We start from the raw sequence: 17,056 nt of genomic DNA on the forward strand, positions 1-17,056 counted from the left end.
GGGTAGTTTGGAGGGTATCCGGGATTATGATAGGCGCACATGATTAACGCGTACACCGCGTCACGCAGTTTAGGCGCACTAATTACAATGGTGACCAATTTTTGATAGAAGGCAATATGTCGACGTCTGATTTTCTTAAAATCTTTCAGAGGTGAATAATAGTTCGAGTATTTTAAAAAGTCTGTTTGACTACTCGACTGTCATAACAACACTAGAGCGCGAATAACGATGTCTAATGTTAGCAATGATGAACAAGTTTCTAATGAAAATGAGCTTGAGAACGGTGAATTTGTGCTGAAACCGAATAGATACGCATTTTTCCATGCTAAAGGCTTGTTACAAAGATGCAATGAAGGCGGTTTCAATATGTCTGTCCACAAGTTGATTTCTAACTTATCCTACCAAAATATTTTTAGTTATGACCATTTAGTCCAAGTCCTGTGTAGCATTTTAAAGGGAAACAGGGACAACTCACTTGTAGAGTTGGAGAATCTTAGTCGCGAGATTAAAAGGTTTAAATGTTCAGCGGACTTGCACTTAATAAGACGTGTTAAAGAGGTTTCTGCTGATCTTGACTTAGCGTTACGTCGTCGGTCATACTTCACAGTTAGTTTCGAGTTGTGCAAATTTGAACGCTTTTTTAAATTCATCAGGTTCCTTCCAAGGAGGTTCGTGTATCTGAAGTTTTGCCTGATTTGTCTAAACTTTTCTTTGCTTTGGGTCAAGCAGGCATAGGTTTGTCTTATCATCTCAACAATAATTTTTTGGAGTAAGGCTTCCCCCAGGAAGAGGTTGTCAATCTTTCCTTATCAATTCGATCGTTTCTAACGAAAAATTCGCCAACTTTTATCAGGTTTTGGGGAAAATATTTAGGAACTTCCCGGAATTACTACGTTTTAGAGGTAGAAGAACTAGGAGCTGGTGATAAGAATATTTATCCACCTGACGCTCACTCCAACTTAAGAGATAATGAGAGTACGGCACGATCAGATGTAGAACTCAGCGAAAGATTGGCAATTCTCGATATGGATCCGCTTCCAAAGTCCGAATGGAAACCACAACCACCAGTACCACCCGAAGAACACGGAAAAGGCACCAATAGAAAAACATATTTCGTTTGCAACGTTTTAGGCGACGATTGGGTCAGATTGCCTGATGTTACTCCAGAGCAGGTAAATTTTTCCAAACATGCTATATAAATGCTAGTATATTTGTAATTTCTTTATTCAAATTTACGATTACACTTAATTAAAACTTGTACGAATACAGCGATGATACCAGACAATTATGTTTTTCAAATAAGGTATAAGACCATTGTCTTTTCTGCAAGTGCCAATCAAACATCATCTTCGGCACGCATTGGACTAAAAATTTAACACAGAAGGAACAGGACCAGTCATCAATGATCACTTAAATTGTAACTTTTATTTAAACATGATATCCTTTGCTTTTCGTGGTAGAACTCAATATGACTTATGTAATGTTATGTTTTACGCACACCTTACCCTTGGATAATACCAAAATTCCTCACTATTTACAGGAATTATTTACGACTATTGCGACCTCGAGGCACAACTCCAATCTTAGACACGAGACCATGACTGTTATTTGTCATACTGTCAAGTTATCTACCTTCGAATCTATTTTTTGTGACAAAATGTGGATGAACAATTCCTTTTTAACAAATTTCTAGTCAGTCCTTCATATAAGTAGAACTTATTGCTGCAAATAATAATCAGTGTCAAAGCTTTATCCCAGGCTTTCAATATATACGCTAAATAACTCCATAGAAATTTAGGCTTACTTTTCAACCATGTCACTGAGTAACCTGAGACGTTTCCTATATTCGGGGTTGCAACCAATGTAATTGACAAGTGATCCATCAAAATTATAAGGTAACAAGAGTTAATTGTAGTACCCATAATGCATACATCCCATAGCATTTCCTTGTAACCTTTAACAACTTTTTATCTCCAAGAATTATACATACATCTCACGATCAGTTGGGAATTTGTCAGACCATTCCCTCAATAAATGTACTCTCGTGTTAGATTCATTTATAGCCCGTTTCTAGATTGTTCTTGAAATAATAATTGTGTTTAGTCGTGGAACATTACTTCCTCAATGGTTGCTGGCGCATCGGTATTAGTAGTATAGATAAATACATGGTCTCGTTTAAAAAAAGATGTTTAATTTTGGAGTCAGATCAACTATCGAATCGTCTCACCAATTGCTGATCTACGAAATGCATGCAAAAGAATTACCGATGATAATAACTTAAACGGTAAATCAGGATTTTGATTACTATACTGTTTGGCAAAACCAAAAAATCGTTGTACAATAATCGTTTCTTTCCCTTAAAAAAACCTTACCACTTTGAAATATTTGGCACAACTGTCTATTAAATTTTATTTCAATATCAGAATTCTTCTTTCACTTTCTTCTGTATTTTCGGTGGTTAAACTTCATACACTAGATGAAACAATAGACTCTCGCAAGTCAGACGGTTTCTGAAGACAAGAATTCTCGCTGATTACTGACGAAAGTTTACAAATTGCTTTGACTCAACGACATAAATATTGATCATTTTTTTAATATCACTAATTGCTTGTGAAAGTCCAAATGTCTAGTCTACTCAGCATTTTGATGAATAATAATACGTACAGTGCAGATAAACTATAAGTGTGTTGTACATTTCGTGTGTTGGATTTAAATCATTTTCCCTCTGAATGTAGGTAGAAAACTGGCAAATCATATGATCTAAACTATCATTTTATTAATAAGTAGTATCAGTTGAGAAGAAAAGTTTGTTTTTTCTATTTTTACGATACTCGATAGACAAAATATTTCCTAAAAGCAGCAAATTTTAACTAGCGTTTGAGTGCTACGAATTTTTACCAAACTGTGTACTATGTTGTAGAACAACTACAAGTATAGTGTTCTAAACCCTTAGATTGTCACCAGCCGGATGATAAAATACTTTTGTACGGGTGATTTGGAAGCGGAAATTAATACATTCCCGACTTTCCCTGGAGTTGAAAAAAATTTTCTTCGAGCACAAATAGCACGAATATCTGGATCAACTACAATTTCTCCAATAAATTATTATCAATTTAACGAAGACGAAGAAGAAGAACAAACAGAGGAAGATGCTTTAAGAGAAAATTTTATAGAAAATCCTGAATATGAGCCAATGACTATTTATGATTTGACTGACCCTACTTTAACTAATTGGGTTCATCATACAGCTTATATATTACCACAAGGTCGTACTGTTTGGTACGTTTCAATTTTTTCACTGTATATGTTTGCGAACGAATCTACTGGTAACTGATTAAATTTCTGTTTCAGAAAAATAAGTTAGTTTTGTAACTGCAGACGAATATTGAATTTATTGGTGATAACTACTTTCCTTTTTGAGTTAAGTTTAACGACGTCTCGTTACTAAAACACTCTAATATTTACCGAAATGGAAAGACATGTAAAACAGCACGTAATTTGTTTTTTGAATAAAGTAAAAATTATCTACAAGATGTGTACATAAATACACCTATGTATGAGTAATTTTGCCAACAAGTCGTAAACAGTAATATCAGTGTGTGGCTATCAAATTGAATTCCTTCTTGATGTACAAACTATACTTGATAAAAGACATGTTGACAACAATTGTAGCGGTTTGTGTCTAGCCATAAAGTACTTTGTGTACTAGGAGCATACAGACTAGTATGATTAAAGATGGTAGGGAAAGAGAAGAACTAAAGTAAAGGTGAGTCGACGACCCAGCAAGGGCACACAATGCACTTACATTCAATATCGAAAGTAATTGACAACGATCAACAATAACACAAGCTTCAGACTAAGACAATCTTTGAATCGAAACTGGAAGCAAATCGTTCAACCTGCTACACATTCTTCTTCTTCAAACATATTTATGTTATTAAAAGTCCCGTGAACCGGTGAAAAATGTGTTTTGAAGAAAGGACTACCAATAAATCTACACTTTACATGTAGAACAATTTAATAATTCACCCTGAAATTAATTACAGAATACATGCTGATTCCTGAGCATCATCAGGATTATGCAGAAAGCAGTGTTACAAGTGAAGGTAAGAGATATAATATTCAGTGATTTCAAATTATGCGCTTCATAAGTAAATTAAATCGACCAAGGATAATGTAGGCGCACGACAGCTACAAGAAAAAGTAGCGCTGAATGTACCGAATAATACCGTAATTTGTAGTTATGTCCAAACGTACTCTGGTAGCCCCAAATGGACTAGGACTTAAAGACTGTAAAATACCGTGAACGCGTGTGAGTACATTTTATTAGCATCATAATAAAGCTTGTAAATGTGTACTTATTATTTATCAGTCAATACAAATACTGCAACATTTCCACATCTTTGAGTAAAAATGAATTCTTTCTAGTTTATAGTTCACGCTGATCAGTGAATTCACTTTTCTTAACTGCACTAAACCATGTAAGTGATAAAACATAAAAAATGCATTTAAGTTGTTTTTATTTACTTACCCATGCCCGTTAGGTTTCGTAGAGCACTGACTCAAAACGTACTAAAGAAGTAGTGAAACCCTCTAGTTTTGTGAGATTTCGTACAACACAGCGCAGCTTTCCTCAAAACATAGCTAATAGCAGATTGATGGTGCTGATGTGCAACCATAAAGTCCCGTTCTCCGTTAAATCGAAAGGTTAGACTTAACAGGAAGTAGTACCATCCACATATGTAAAGTAGAATACTCATAAAAAGCCGTGAACTCAGTCTCACATAGTAACCTGATATGGGTGAAAAAGACTATATTATGAACATCGAGACTAGTTAGAACCTCCAATTAAACTGCAATACTGACCAGATTGATCTAAAACCCTGATCGCGCACTAGCCTCATCCCCAACCCTTCTTTATCTGGACTTAGGACTAGCAGTAACCCTGGGAGGGAGCTAAGAGAACTTTATTGAAGTTTCAGAAATTACCATAAAGTTCATCCAGAATTATATATATATACACTTAAAAACGTTACTGAACTCAAATAAGCTGCTTTGGTCTTTTATCAAGTGAATCAAGCTTTAATTCTGAAGAACTCTGAGCTGATTTAAATATATATCTGCGAAAATTGAATTGTAGCATATATATTGTAAATTACCAAACAAATTAACGGATTCCATATCAAATTTATCGAATATAAATGAAGCAATCAAATAAAAATAACCTTTACCTACGTACCATAACTGAAACCTGGAAATTATTGAATTGAAACTTTAGAATCAGTAGGTGATCCTAGAAATCTACATGATTTCCCTTCACAATTCACTTTTTAAGCAAGAGAATGTACCAATCAATGGCTAGAAGCTATAGATAAAACTGCTAGAGTTTTAAAAGCAATTGTGTAAAGATATTCACTTCTCTTCCCTACTTATTTTTCCTTATTTTCATTTGTCTATTTTCAAACTTTATTGTGTTTTTGACTATTCGTTACCTCAAAACGAGGTAAGATAAACTAATGTCCCATCGTATTGATGAATAAATTCTTTAAGCCATGAATGACACAAATTGAAAGGATGAGATTTATCTCTAAAATACTCAATACCATAGTTTTACTTGTGAACTACTAATGTATGATGTCTGCATATTTTTTAGTTTCATGAAATCCTACCTATTTTTTCCTGTGAGTAGTTTGCACAGAATTTGAACCCTTTAATGTACAGTCGAACTACTATACCAAAAATATTTACCGTGTCGAAAATTCTGAACCTCTGTTAATTAAACAGTGCGCTATCATTATTCGAAAGTGATGATGTACAGTAAAGTTCATTAAGTGGAACTTTTGTGGCCGATTGTTTGACTCCATAATGAACGAACAACATCGATGTTCATGAAATACCGATCCTGTTTACTTCATATATGTTCTGTCGACTTAAAACGTTTAGCACAACACCTTATCAAAAGTCAAATTCGAATTGTTTTTAAGGGACGTATATTTCAAATACGCTAGTGGTGAACGGCAGACAAACAATAAAAGATGTGACGATTTCACAAAGCATTTCAGTTCGTTAATACACCGACTGAGAACCGTGAGGTGACACTTTAAATTAATCATGTAAGAAATACAGGAGTCAGATAAACGCGTAATTTCTACATACACTTATAGAAAATACGATCAAGGTTATGCGTGAGTAAAATGACGAAGATAAATTTATGAATAACAGAATAAATGAAAAAGTCAGGATAATTGATCTTTCCAAAAATAGAGTAAATCATGCAAGCGTGTAGCATTAGTAATTGCTAGACAGTATACAATGTGAAAGCAAAAGGAACCCAATTATTATTTTATTAAGAGACAAATAAGCGTTCAAATTATGGTTATTCTTAAATATTTAGGCGTACTTAAAATGCTAAAAATTGCCTTCAACAAGAACATAAATATGATTATCATAATTTTGTTCATAAATCAGATGAGCGAAATGCTGTTGAGACGAGTAATATACAACTTTATTCAAGATTTAATAACTATTTCACAGTATTTTCATTGCTATAACGCATTAAAAGTACCGGTTTGCTAAACTTATATCCATTTAATTTCTCGAAATCTACGCATACATATATCCATATCTATGCGAGTGTTGTCTCATTAGCTTCTAATTCCACTGATAAATATTTGTGCCCGTCCTCCTATATCAGGTTGAATACAGCAATCAAGACAAAAGACGAACTAGAGGATGAAATGTCTGAAGATGAGGAAGAAGAGCCTGATGAACCTGAACCCGAAACAGGGCCTCCGTTGTTAACCCCATTATCAGAAGATGCAGAAATTGGTGGTATTCCACCATGGTCAACTCGTATTACTTCACAGTTAATACCTCATTACGCATATGCTGTACTATCATCTAATATTTGGCCTGGTGCATATGCATTAGCACAAGGCAGGTAAGGAATCAGAATATTTTTAACTAAGTTTTTAATGCTAAAACACAATTTAGCTGATAGACTATAAATATATCAAACTGTCCCATGGATTTCTGAAGTCAAATGAGTTTTTCTTTCTCTTTAACTTACATAAAATAGATTTATTTCTTTGATAAGAGTTTTACAAAAGGATAGATACGTGAGAATTAAAGTTTACCGAGGTTACCTGAATATCTATACTTTAAAAGCATCTGAAAATATCATTTTAAGACGATAAATGTATAGCAGAAAAGTATTCGAAATTCAAATTATTCAACATCAAGTTATGTTTATTATTAACTGTAAATAAATAGTCACTTTGAGTTTATAAAGTAGTAACAAAAACCAGCATTCGACATTTGTATGTGTGTGACGAGAAAGTCACAAGTAGATTATAGGAACAACTGAAGTCACACTTAGGTAGTTCTAAAAAACGAGGCTGACCCAGATGTTGCTTGTGAAGATATACGAACAGCTGTTGAAACAGCAGTAACATGTATTAGTAATTTAAACCAATGGATTTCTTCTAAGTCTATTGCACTGATGGATTCTCGAAAACTCATCCCATCAGGCTCTGAACACGATGAAGAGCGAAAGCGAATCAGACCTAGATTAACCAAAAGTCTAGGAAACGACCATGAGCAGTGGTGGGCAACGAAATCAAAAGAGGTGGAAAACACAGCGTCTGTAGATAACACAAGACAGCTCTTTAGACTAATAAAAGAAACCGGAATTAAGAAGTCAAGTGTAAGCGAGACAATTTCGGAAAAAGACGACACTCTTATCTGCTTTCAGCTCAGACGTTTAGAACGATGGGTGGAATGATAAGTTTGTAAATTTTCATCGACTGAGATGGTTGGGACACATGTTATGTATACTTGAACATCGATTACTACGACGCTCAATTCTGACTAGTATTGGGGAAGTTTGGAGGAAAGTTAGGGACGGCCAAACCAAAGCGTGGCATCAGTCACTGAAGTCACTAACTCCCAGTCTTAGCCATGTTGATAGATGCAGACTAGTTGTTTGGGGTCCGCGTGACTATCGTAACCAGTGGTTAGAGACTCTGGGTGACATAGCTCAGAACCGATCATAATGGCGTAGGTGTATACACTCTTTATTTTCCTCTAAACTATGAGATCAGAATTACTTCATATCTTCCTTTCTTCCTGTACTATATTCTTATATGCAATCTTCATTTTATATATTACTACCATTGAAGTAACTACTTATTTGGTTCTGGTGTTCATCTTGTTGTGCTAATGAGGTGAGGCAACTTGGACCGATGCATATATGTGCCTGGTCCTAAGTTGTAGATGACTGACTGACTAGTCTTTATCAAAAATGTTAAATAATCTAAAGAAACATTGAAAATCAACGAACATAAACATCACTTTCTACTTAGTGTGATATTCATCGGTAGAGTGAATTCACAAAGTATATGAAACTGAATTCAGTACCATCAGTTCTTGTACTCTTCAGTAATAGAACCAATAACAATTGGTGTAATCTGTTTGTTAACAACGAATATCATAAATATATACATGTGAAATGGTACTTCACCACATAAATTTGGTAGTGATTTCTACTTCTACTTTATAAAAAGTAAAAAATACATTTGAGATCATATATATTTGATTAAATAATGCAATACAAATCAAGAAAAGTAATACATATACATATTTATACATACAAACATACGTACATGGAAAGCAATAAATATTGAAATACAAATGTGGATGAAACGGAAGAACATTTTATCATGTATGATCAGTGCTTCAATTCACATGACACTAACTATATCCAGCTCCTGTATGTCCACAGAACATTTGAGGTGGTTTTATTTAGCTAGCATAAGAGAAATGAACAAAACTAAACCCATGCGAATGAATTATTGAACCCAAAAGAGTACATTTGTGTATAAACATGTTTTAAAACCCATTAGGAGTATTTAGCAGTGTGTAAACGTAAATTTTAAGCAAGCGTAAAATAGTTTGTAGCTAATTTTTACTTCTTACTGATGTGAGATTATGAACAGAGTACTGCTGAATATCTATTTATTCCTAGTCTGGAACTGCTTAGAGAAAACGCACCTACAGTTCTATATTAGGAAGAACCTTAATGTTTGGAAATAAACACGACATTTAAAGCTATATGACCAGAATCCCATGTTTGTCTTTTCCAACTTCAATCAGTGTATGATGAAGTAGGAAATAGCTATGAAATTTTTTGTGAATTTCAGCATTTCTTCGTTTGATATCATTTTCCAATAAAAATAACTGCCTTCGAAAATTATCTAACAGAAATGAGTAGATTGTGTTTTTAAATGCTTGCAAAATTTGGTTGAAAATTAATAACATTTTAAGAAATATCAACACATAAATATAAAATAGAATTATTAATAATTAAACCAAGAACTTTAGCTCTATGCTAACGGGTTTGAATGGCGTGAATTCGTCTAGTATAATTGACTAGGCGACGTAATATATATCGACATAATATACGGTGTTCGAAATAACTCATAAAAGTTTCTTTCTTTTTGTTTCTACAATGTTAAAAGTTCTATACCTGCTACTTTCCAGATTTTTTGCAAATATCTACGTAGGCTGGGGATTAAAATATACTGGAATGACTTTTAGTCCTCAAATAATACCAAAGCCATTTGAAGAATTTCCTTCAGGACTAGAAATCACAGAGGTTGACGATCCGACACCTGAAGAAGAAGCAGCTTGGAGAGCTGCACAAGCTGAAGCTGCTCAACGTCAGAATGAGGATCAAGAAGAGGAGGAGGAGGAGGAGGAAGAGGAAGAAGAAGAAGAGGGTGAGAGCGGTGGTGATGATGATGATTAAAAGACATATCACTTACCAATAAATTCATTATCTCATTATCCCATGTATATTTTTTGAGAAAAGTAACCTATACACAAACTTTTTAATTCAATCTAACCCAAGTAACTGATTTCGAAAAATCAGTTTTATTAGATGATTACTATAATCAGTGATGTGTGATAGTGAAAATAAAATATGATTAATCGTTGAGCGTTGGCAAACAGACACAACCTCTCATTGATTTCTACTTTGGATTCACTGAAGGTGTCTGCTTGTAACTGTGGTGAATATAGTATTACCTAGTTTATACTCTGGTTCTCTATTCTGGGTTATGAATCTTGGATCTCATGTAACGTGACTAGTTTTAATAACATATTATCATAGTATACGTGGATGAAACAATCACACAATCCGTTATATCAATCTATCAACCAATAACATGTAAGGAATTGATGAGTCATAGAAAGTAAACTTATAATTGGTTCAGTAATGTGTTCCTACCTCTCTTAGAGAAGATGGTATACTGCGTTTGAAGGAAAGCGTTCAATAACTCACTGACTAACGGTGTGCTACAAGGAGCTGTTCTTTCCCCTTTACTTTTCTCTTTCTTTCTACATGATCTGCCATTTCCCACATAAAGATCTTTTGTTAAATATGCGTACTATCTTACTGTATATATGCCGATTTCCAACTCCTTATATCACTTTGAAATGAATGAGTTCTTGTCTCTTATTGAACGATGGTCTGGTGTTAATGGTCTCACACTTAGTTCGTCTAAATTTCAAACTCTTAAATTTAGCCTGAAATATGAACAGTACCTAAACACATTGTTGGAATCCCATAAAGCTTGTATTGTTGGAGATTCTTTAATAAACAGTGTCAAAGTTCATTAATCTTGGTGTAAGTACTTCCTCTGATCTCAATTAGTTTTCTCACGTTTTATTGATATCGAAGAACGTTTCCATCTGACTTACTACATGAAGAGACTGCATGTTTTTGACATTACTCAACATTTACACTTTCGATTTGTAAATCCCTATATAGAACCTACTATTCTCTACTGTTCTCCATTATTCTTCCATGAGCTATTGAGTAAAGGCTTTGTTGTATTGGGGAGAGTGCTGAAGTCAGTTTGCAGGGTGTAGGGTGAACCTTTTGAAGACACTTATAATATGATTATGGATAGACATCAAACTCCGCGTGTAGCCCTTCTAGAGCTACTGCCGGTCCCAAGCCCGGGCAAAGGAGGAGAGTTAGGCATGGGGTTAGCGACCCAATCCCGTAGAAAACTAACTCGCTAAAAAACTGTTAACCAGAAAAAATAATTCAAATCATTTAAACTTTATCCTAGGAGTTGAATGAAGAATTATGACGCCTCAGGATAAGGACCAAGATTCTTAGGAAGTCACGAGGCCAATGTCCCTTCTAACAAGCAGAGCAACAATTTTTATAGGTACATGGATCGTCCGGACAATGTGGGAGATCAGTAAGACCAGTCAAATCGCAACACAAAAGAGGTGATACAAGTTGGCAGTACTTGGAGTCAGCGAAACCCATTGGACCCATGCTAGACAGCAAACGTTAGGCACAGGAAAGAGGCTTCTGTGCTCCATTAACAAAGAGAAAAATGCTCCACACACTCAGGAAGTTGCTGTGATACTGTCCAAAGAGGCACGAATTGCACTTGTAGAATGGGAATTTCACGGATCCAGAATCATCAAAGCACCCTTCAAAACAAAGAAGAACGGAATCACAATGAACGTTATCCATTGTTATGCATCCACCAATGATAGCAATGACGATGGTAAAGATCATTTTCACGATAGGCTGCAAAGCGAAGTGCCCAAGAGAGAATCTCGCCATCCTGATGGGAGACCTAAACGTCAAAGTCGAAATGAACAACAATGGATATGAAGATATCATGAGACGACATAGACTAGGAGAGAGAAATGAAAATGGGGAGAGATTTGCCAATCTATGTGCGTTTAACAAAGTGGTTATAGGTGGCACAATATTCCCACACAAATGCATAAACAAAGCTACATGGATCCCAACGGATCACACTACAATGAATCACGTCGATCATATTTGTATCAATTAAAAATTCACAAGGTCAATGGAAGATGTGAGAACCGGGAGAGGATCTGACATGGCTTCTGATCACCATCAATTGAGCAAGATTCAAGAAAGGAAGAACAAGAAGACAGCACTTAACAACAGCCGAACGAAAGCAAAGAAAGTCAAGCCACAAGCTGAATAAGGACCGGGGTCAGACAAGGCTGCCTACTTTCCCCCTTCCTCTTTCTTCTGGTGGTTGACTAGATTATGAAAACCTCGACATCTGACGGGAAACACGGAAAACAATGGACAAGTTGGATGCAACTAAGCGATCTGGACTTCGCAGATGACCTGGCCTTTCTATCCTATACACTTGAACAAATGCATGCCAAGATAACCAGTGTAGCGGAAGCCTCTGAATAAGTAGACCTCAACATACACAAGAAAAAAGCAAGATCCTCAAATACAACACGGAGAAAACCAACTCAATCATATTTGATGGAGAATCTCTGGAAGAGGTGACAACATTCACGTACCCAGGCAGCATTATCAACGAACAAGGTGGATCTGATGCAGATGTAAAGGCGAGGATTGAAAAAGCAAGGGCCGCAATTCTACAGTTTAAAAATATATGAACTTCAAAACAACTCTCAACCAACATTAAAGTCAGAATCTTCAATACGAACGTCAAAACGGTTCTACTGTGCGGAGCAGAAACTTGGAGAACTACTACAACTATCACCAAAAAGGTACAAGTATTTATAAAAATTGACTACGCAAGATACTGAGTGTCCGTTGATCGGATACTATCAGCATTAGCATACCGAGTGAGAGAACAAACTAGCTTTCGGCTGAAGAGGAAATTAGGAAAAGACGTCGAAATTGGACAGAATATGCATTCCGAAAATCACCAAACTGCATAACGAGGCAATAGCTAACTTGGAATCCTGAAGGGGAACGGGGAAAAAAAGAAGGGCAAAGAACACAGTGCATCGGGAATTCGAAGCAGACATGAAAAGGACGAATGGCAACTGGAAAGGATTGCCGAGGACAGAGTTAGATGGAGAATGCTGATGGGCGGCCTTTGCTTCTCCACCAGGGGTAAAAGATGTAAGTAAGTAAAGACAGATATCTTAAATCTTGCAAACTCCTGGCAGGTGTTATCTTATCAGATACTAACCATCCACGTCATTCATATCTTTTTTCTTGTATATCTTTTGGTTGAACAAGACACTAATACATTAGAATCCGTGCACTCAAGCAATGATATAGAAACTCTACAATACCTTATCTAGGATATATACTGTGCGATGAACAGGTTTTAGAACGGATCAGGTCAATAACACGTTTCTCGTTGACAAGCCGTTCGGACTCAAACCTCTGAAAAAACCTTTCATTTAATTCCAGGTAGTTTATCTACCTAATTTATGTATATATGTGTGCAGTCATCGTTATTTTTTCGCCTTTTTCTTTTTTGTAAAGGAAACTTGTGCTGAGAATCCTATATTGTACCAAAAATACAATATTGAATAACGCCAATAACAATAATAATAGTGATGATAATAATAAACTGAAGTTATATAAACTCCAAATATTATTGGAAACTACAATTATGTATGAAGATTTTATTACTTCAAGGTAGGTTTTAGTCACAGAAGGATATCAGCTGAAGAATCATTATTTCACAGTAAATGCGTTCAGACGAAAATTCTGACTTACGAAATTAACTGAGTCATAAATGAGAAAACCTCCCAGTCACGTTAGATTTTGGACACTAAATGTAGTCTATCGAACAAGTATGTCACAAAAAGTCTGTTACGCAAAATTTATTTTACAGAAATCTTATCACCCTCCAAAGTACTCTTCATATGTGGCAGTACACTACCCACATCTTTTTCTATTGTTCAAAACATCCCTGAACACCATCAGCAGTCAGGATCTTTTTCTCTTAGCACATATTCATCTCGTTTTCACCTCTGAATGACCATTTTAGATCTCGAGGATGAAAATAAATCTAATTCTAGTGGTTTAATTTAATGATCTAGTGTGGTGATCAAATTATCCCAAGTTTTTAAAGTGCCCCTTCTAGTCATTTATGTTGATGAAACAGATCCTGATTTTCTTGATACACTCCATGAAACATTGCACAACTAAAGTGGTGCATTAGCAGTCTTAGTTTTTCTTGCCCAGTTATTGCCGTCACAATAGTTCATTACAGTTTTTGCACAGTAACATTCTTATTACTCCATATAGCTTATTGATTCCACAGACTAAAAAAAACTGAAACTCATAGATTAGTGAATAAATAAAGACCAGTTTAAAATTGGAAAATATTTTAACTGGATTGGTGTTGTATACAGTGGTGTACTAACTTTCAAAACTTACACTCAATTCAGAGTGCCGTGATTCTAAAACATTTGGAAACTTTTGTAAGCATCAAACCAATGTGGAATTGAGGTAAGGTGGTGGTTGGAGGTGGTCAACAGGAAACCCTGGACCCGGGTTTCGTGCTACTTGGCACTCGTCAGCAAGGTGTACCTGTAATCTTTGAGGGAACTGATGCTCCCTGGCGGATCCAATCCCGTGTCACTCAGCTTCACAGTCAGAGACGTTACCACTGAGCTATTCGGGCCGCGACCAACCTCCTGTAGGACTGACACTGCTTGCACTATATATATATTGAGGTAAGGTGGTGGTCGATAGCATTCGATCAGCACTAAGAAGGACTTGACATGCATGACATTGATCACCACCCAGTGATCAATCAATTGTGACTATGTGGAATTATTAAACATTTGTATCGTAAAGATAATATATCGATGCATTAAATAGCACTTTCTCTTAACGTATTTGATGGGAATTACTTAATGGGAATGCGAAATAAGAGGAACTGCACGATGGCGCTAGAGTCATAATAATCATTGGTAATATTAGTTGAACCGAATTTCCGATACAAAATATTATACTGATAAGGCAATTTATGACGTGGTTGAAGTAAACCATGAATAAATGTGATGCGTAGAATAACTGACTGACTCTTTATGGTAAACAGCTGTCACAATTGGCTAGTGAATTTACAGTTAGCAATATTAGGAATACGTGTAAATAATTTTAACAGGCTTCAAATAACAGATTTATTTTTAAAACAATCACTGAGATAAAATAATATTCAGCTCTAGTTTAAATAGCTACGCGATACTAACAAAGTATACAAGCTTCATTTCTGAATAAAACAAAAATCTGATTTTAATCGAAGATTCAAAAGTCGTACATAGAAAGGAACGATATTGAAATATGTCATAAATGTTGAATCTAGAAAGCAATTTTGCAATGTCAACAAACTAGTCTTATTGCGTGTATATGAAGAATGTGATTAGCAGATAGATTCACGTATTTTTTTAAAAAAAGTAGAGATGTGGACTTAAAGATCCCACCATTTTGTTTACAATCCGAGAAATGCTTGATTCCCTTCTCTATCTACCCTTATTGTTTAGTTTTATCAAATTCCTCTTCGGCAGAATAACAATATCACTAGATAGTTCATAGTCCAATAACTTATAGTCAATTAGAAAAATGGCTTTCTCTAAATTAATTCGGTATGAATAGCTATAAGGTCTTCGTGGCATACTAATATACTACTTCCTGAGTTTATGAACAATTAGAGGGATTGATACTTTTCAGCTGATACTTATTAGGAATGTTCGCAAACTTTCAACATCACATTACCTATATGTCAGTAGCTCTTACTTATTTTAAAAGAATAAGCGAATCCTATAGCAATGAGGAACACGTTGCATTACATTAACTTGTGTACTTTTATAGTACACTAACAGACTATAAGCTATTGATTTAATTATCATTAAATTAATGTTGTTTGGATCACGCATACACAGTTAACTACAATGACCTTCATCATGATATCTATTTTAGTATTAAATGGTGAATCCCAATGAACAAGGTTTTGAAAGATTGTTAAAAAATATTTGAATTAACACAAAACAGTATACATTGATTACTTGGATTCTAGAAAATAAGCTTGCCATGTATTAGTGGTTTGCATAATGCCCAGAAAATCATGGAAATCCTTGCACGACAACTTCAGTGTTGAGCTTTATTTTCAATCCAAATCTGATGAGCTTGATTGTGATAGGTTGGTACGTTTTTGTCAAGGTACAATGTTAAGTTGAACGTTTCAGTATATACCGAACATTTTACATAATAATACGTATGCCATACATTATAACTGAGGACTATGCAAAATATGGAACTAGTAACCACACAACGCTACACTACGAAGTTGCTCAAGCAAAATTTAATGAACTTCACATAGATTTCTTTCTCAATTCTAAACGTTTTGTTTACACTATCCGACTATGAACAATATATTGCATCAGGCTTTATTAAAAAGGTAGTCTGTACTCAAATTCATTTTTAGAATATATCATCCGATGGAACTTGACAAATGTATGAATCGAAATGTTTAATGATTCTCTCAAATTCGATAAGCTTCTGGTCCTAATTTTTATAATTTAGATACACTGTTCAGAAGACCATTTATGAGTGTTCAAAAATTCGAAAGGTAAAACTACGTTTGAAATATCACCTCACAGACGGCAAATCTAATGTTTCATTAATTAAAATGTGGAAAATCACATGCTAGTCATCACCTAGTATAACACTTAAAATATATTTACATCTGTCAGTAGTCTTGTTAACAAGTATAAGATAACAAAATCACCAATTAAATAACCTCATTCGTTAGAATAACATCTGTTATTAAACTATTTTAGCTGAAATAAGTTGTTAGAATGAGACAATCGGAACCATTTTTATCACTAATCAAACCTAGGAAAGACATTTACTTAAATCCAATCAGTCTCATAAGCAATACAACAGCATATGAAACCTTCATAAAATTCAGCAAATCATAATAATTATTATCAAACTAATTCGGCCAGTAAATTTACATAATATCCGTGAATATGTTCAATATTCAGTAAATACTGATGTTCAATAAATGAATTCACAATGTTTTCGGACAATTATTATTAAGCGTCTAAATATTTAGTAAGCACACATATAATTAATGAGTCAATCTGAATGAATCCTATAGAAATGTCTACCAGTTACTGAGACATGATGATGTAAAGATATCCGAGATATCCTGAAATGATTAGAGTTCAAGTTATCGCTACATTTAATCTCTTCCAA

At 34.9% G+C, this 17,056-nt stretch overlaps 1 protein-coding gene across 1 annotated transcript; it reads left to right on the forward strand.

Annotated features, from left to right (window-relative positions):
* Positions 1-366: 366 nt before the first annotated feature.
* On the forward strand, positions 367-13,882 carry Smp_134660 (putative radial spokehead-l; the record flags this gene model as incomplete). Its single annotated transcript, XM_018795895.1, has 7 exons — positions 367-606; positions 654-735; positions 775-1,172; positions 2,954-3,279; positions 6,695-6,940; positions 9,541-9,719; positions 13,839-13,882. The coding sequence occupies 7 exons, from the start codon at positions 367-369 to the stop codon at positions 13,880-13,882; spliced, it is 1,515 nt and encodes a 504-aa protein (XP_018650162.1).
* Positions 13,883-17,056: the final 3,174 nt, after the last annotated feature.

This window comes from Schistosoma mansoni, chromosome 2 (genome assembly GCF_000237925.1).
Source record: "Schistosoma mansoni strain Puerto Rico chromosome 2, complete genome".
NCBI lineage: Eukaryota > Metazoa > Platyhelminthes > Trematoda > Strigeidida > Schistosomatidae > Schistosoma > Schistosoma mansoni.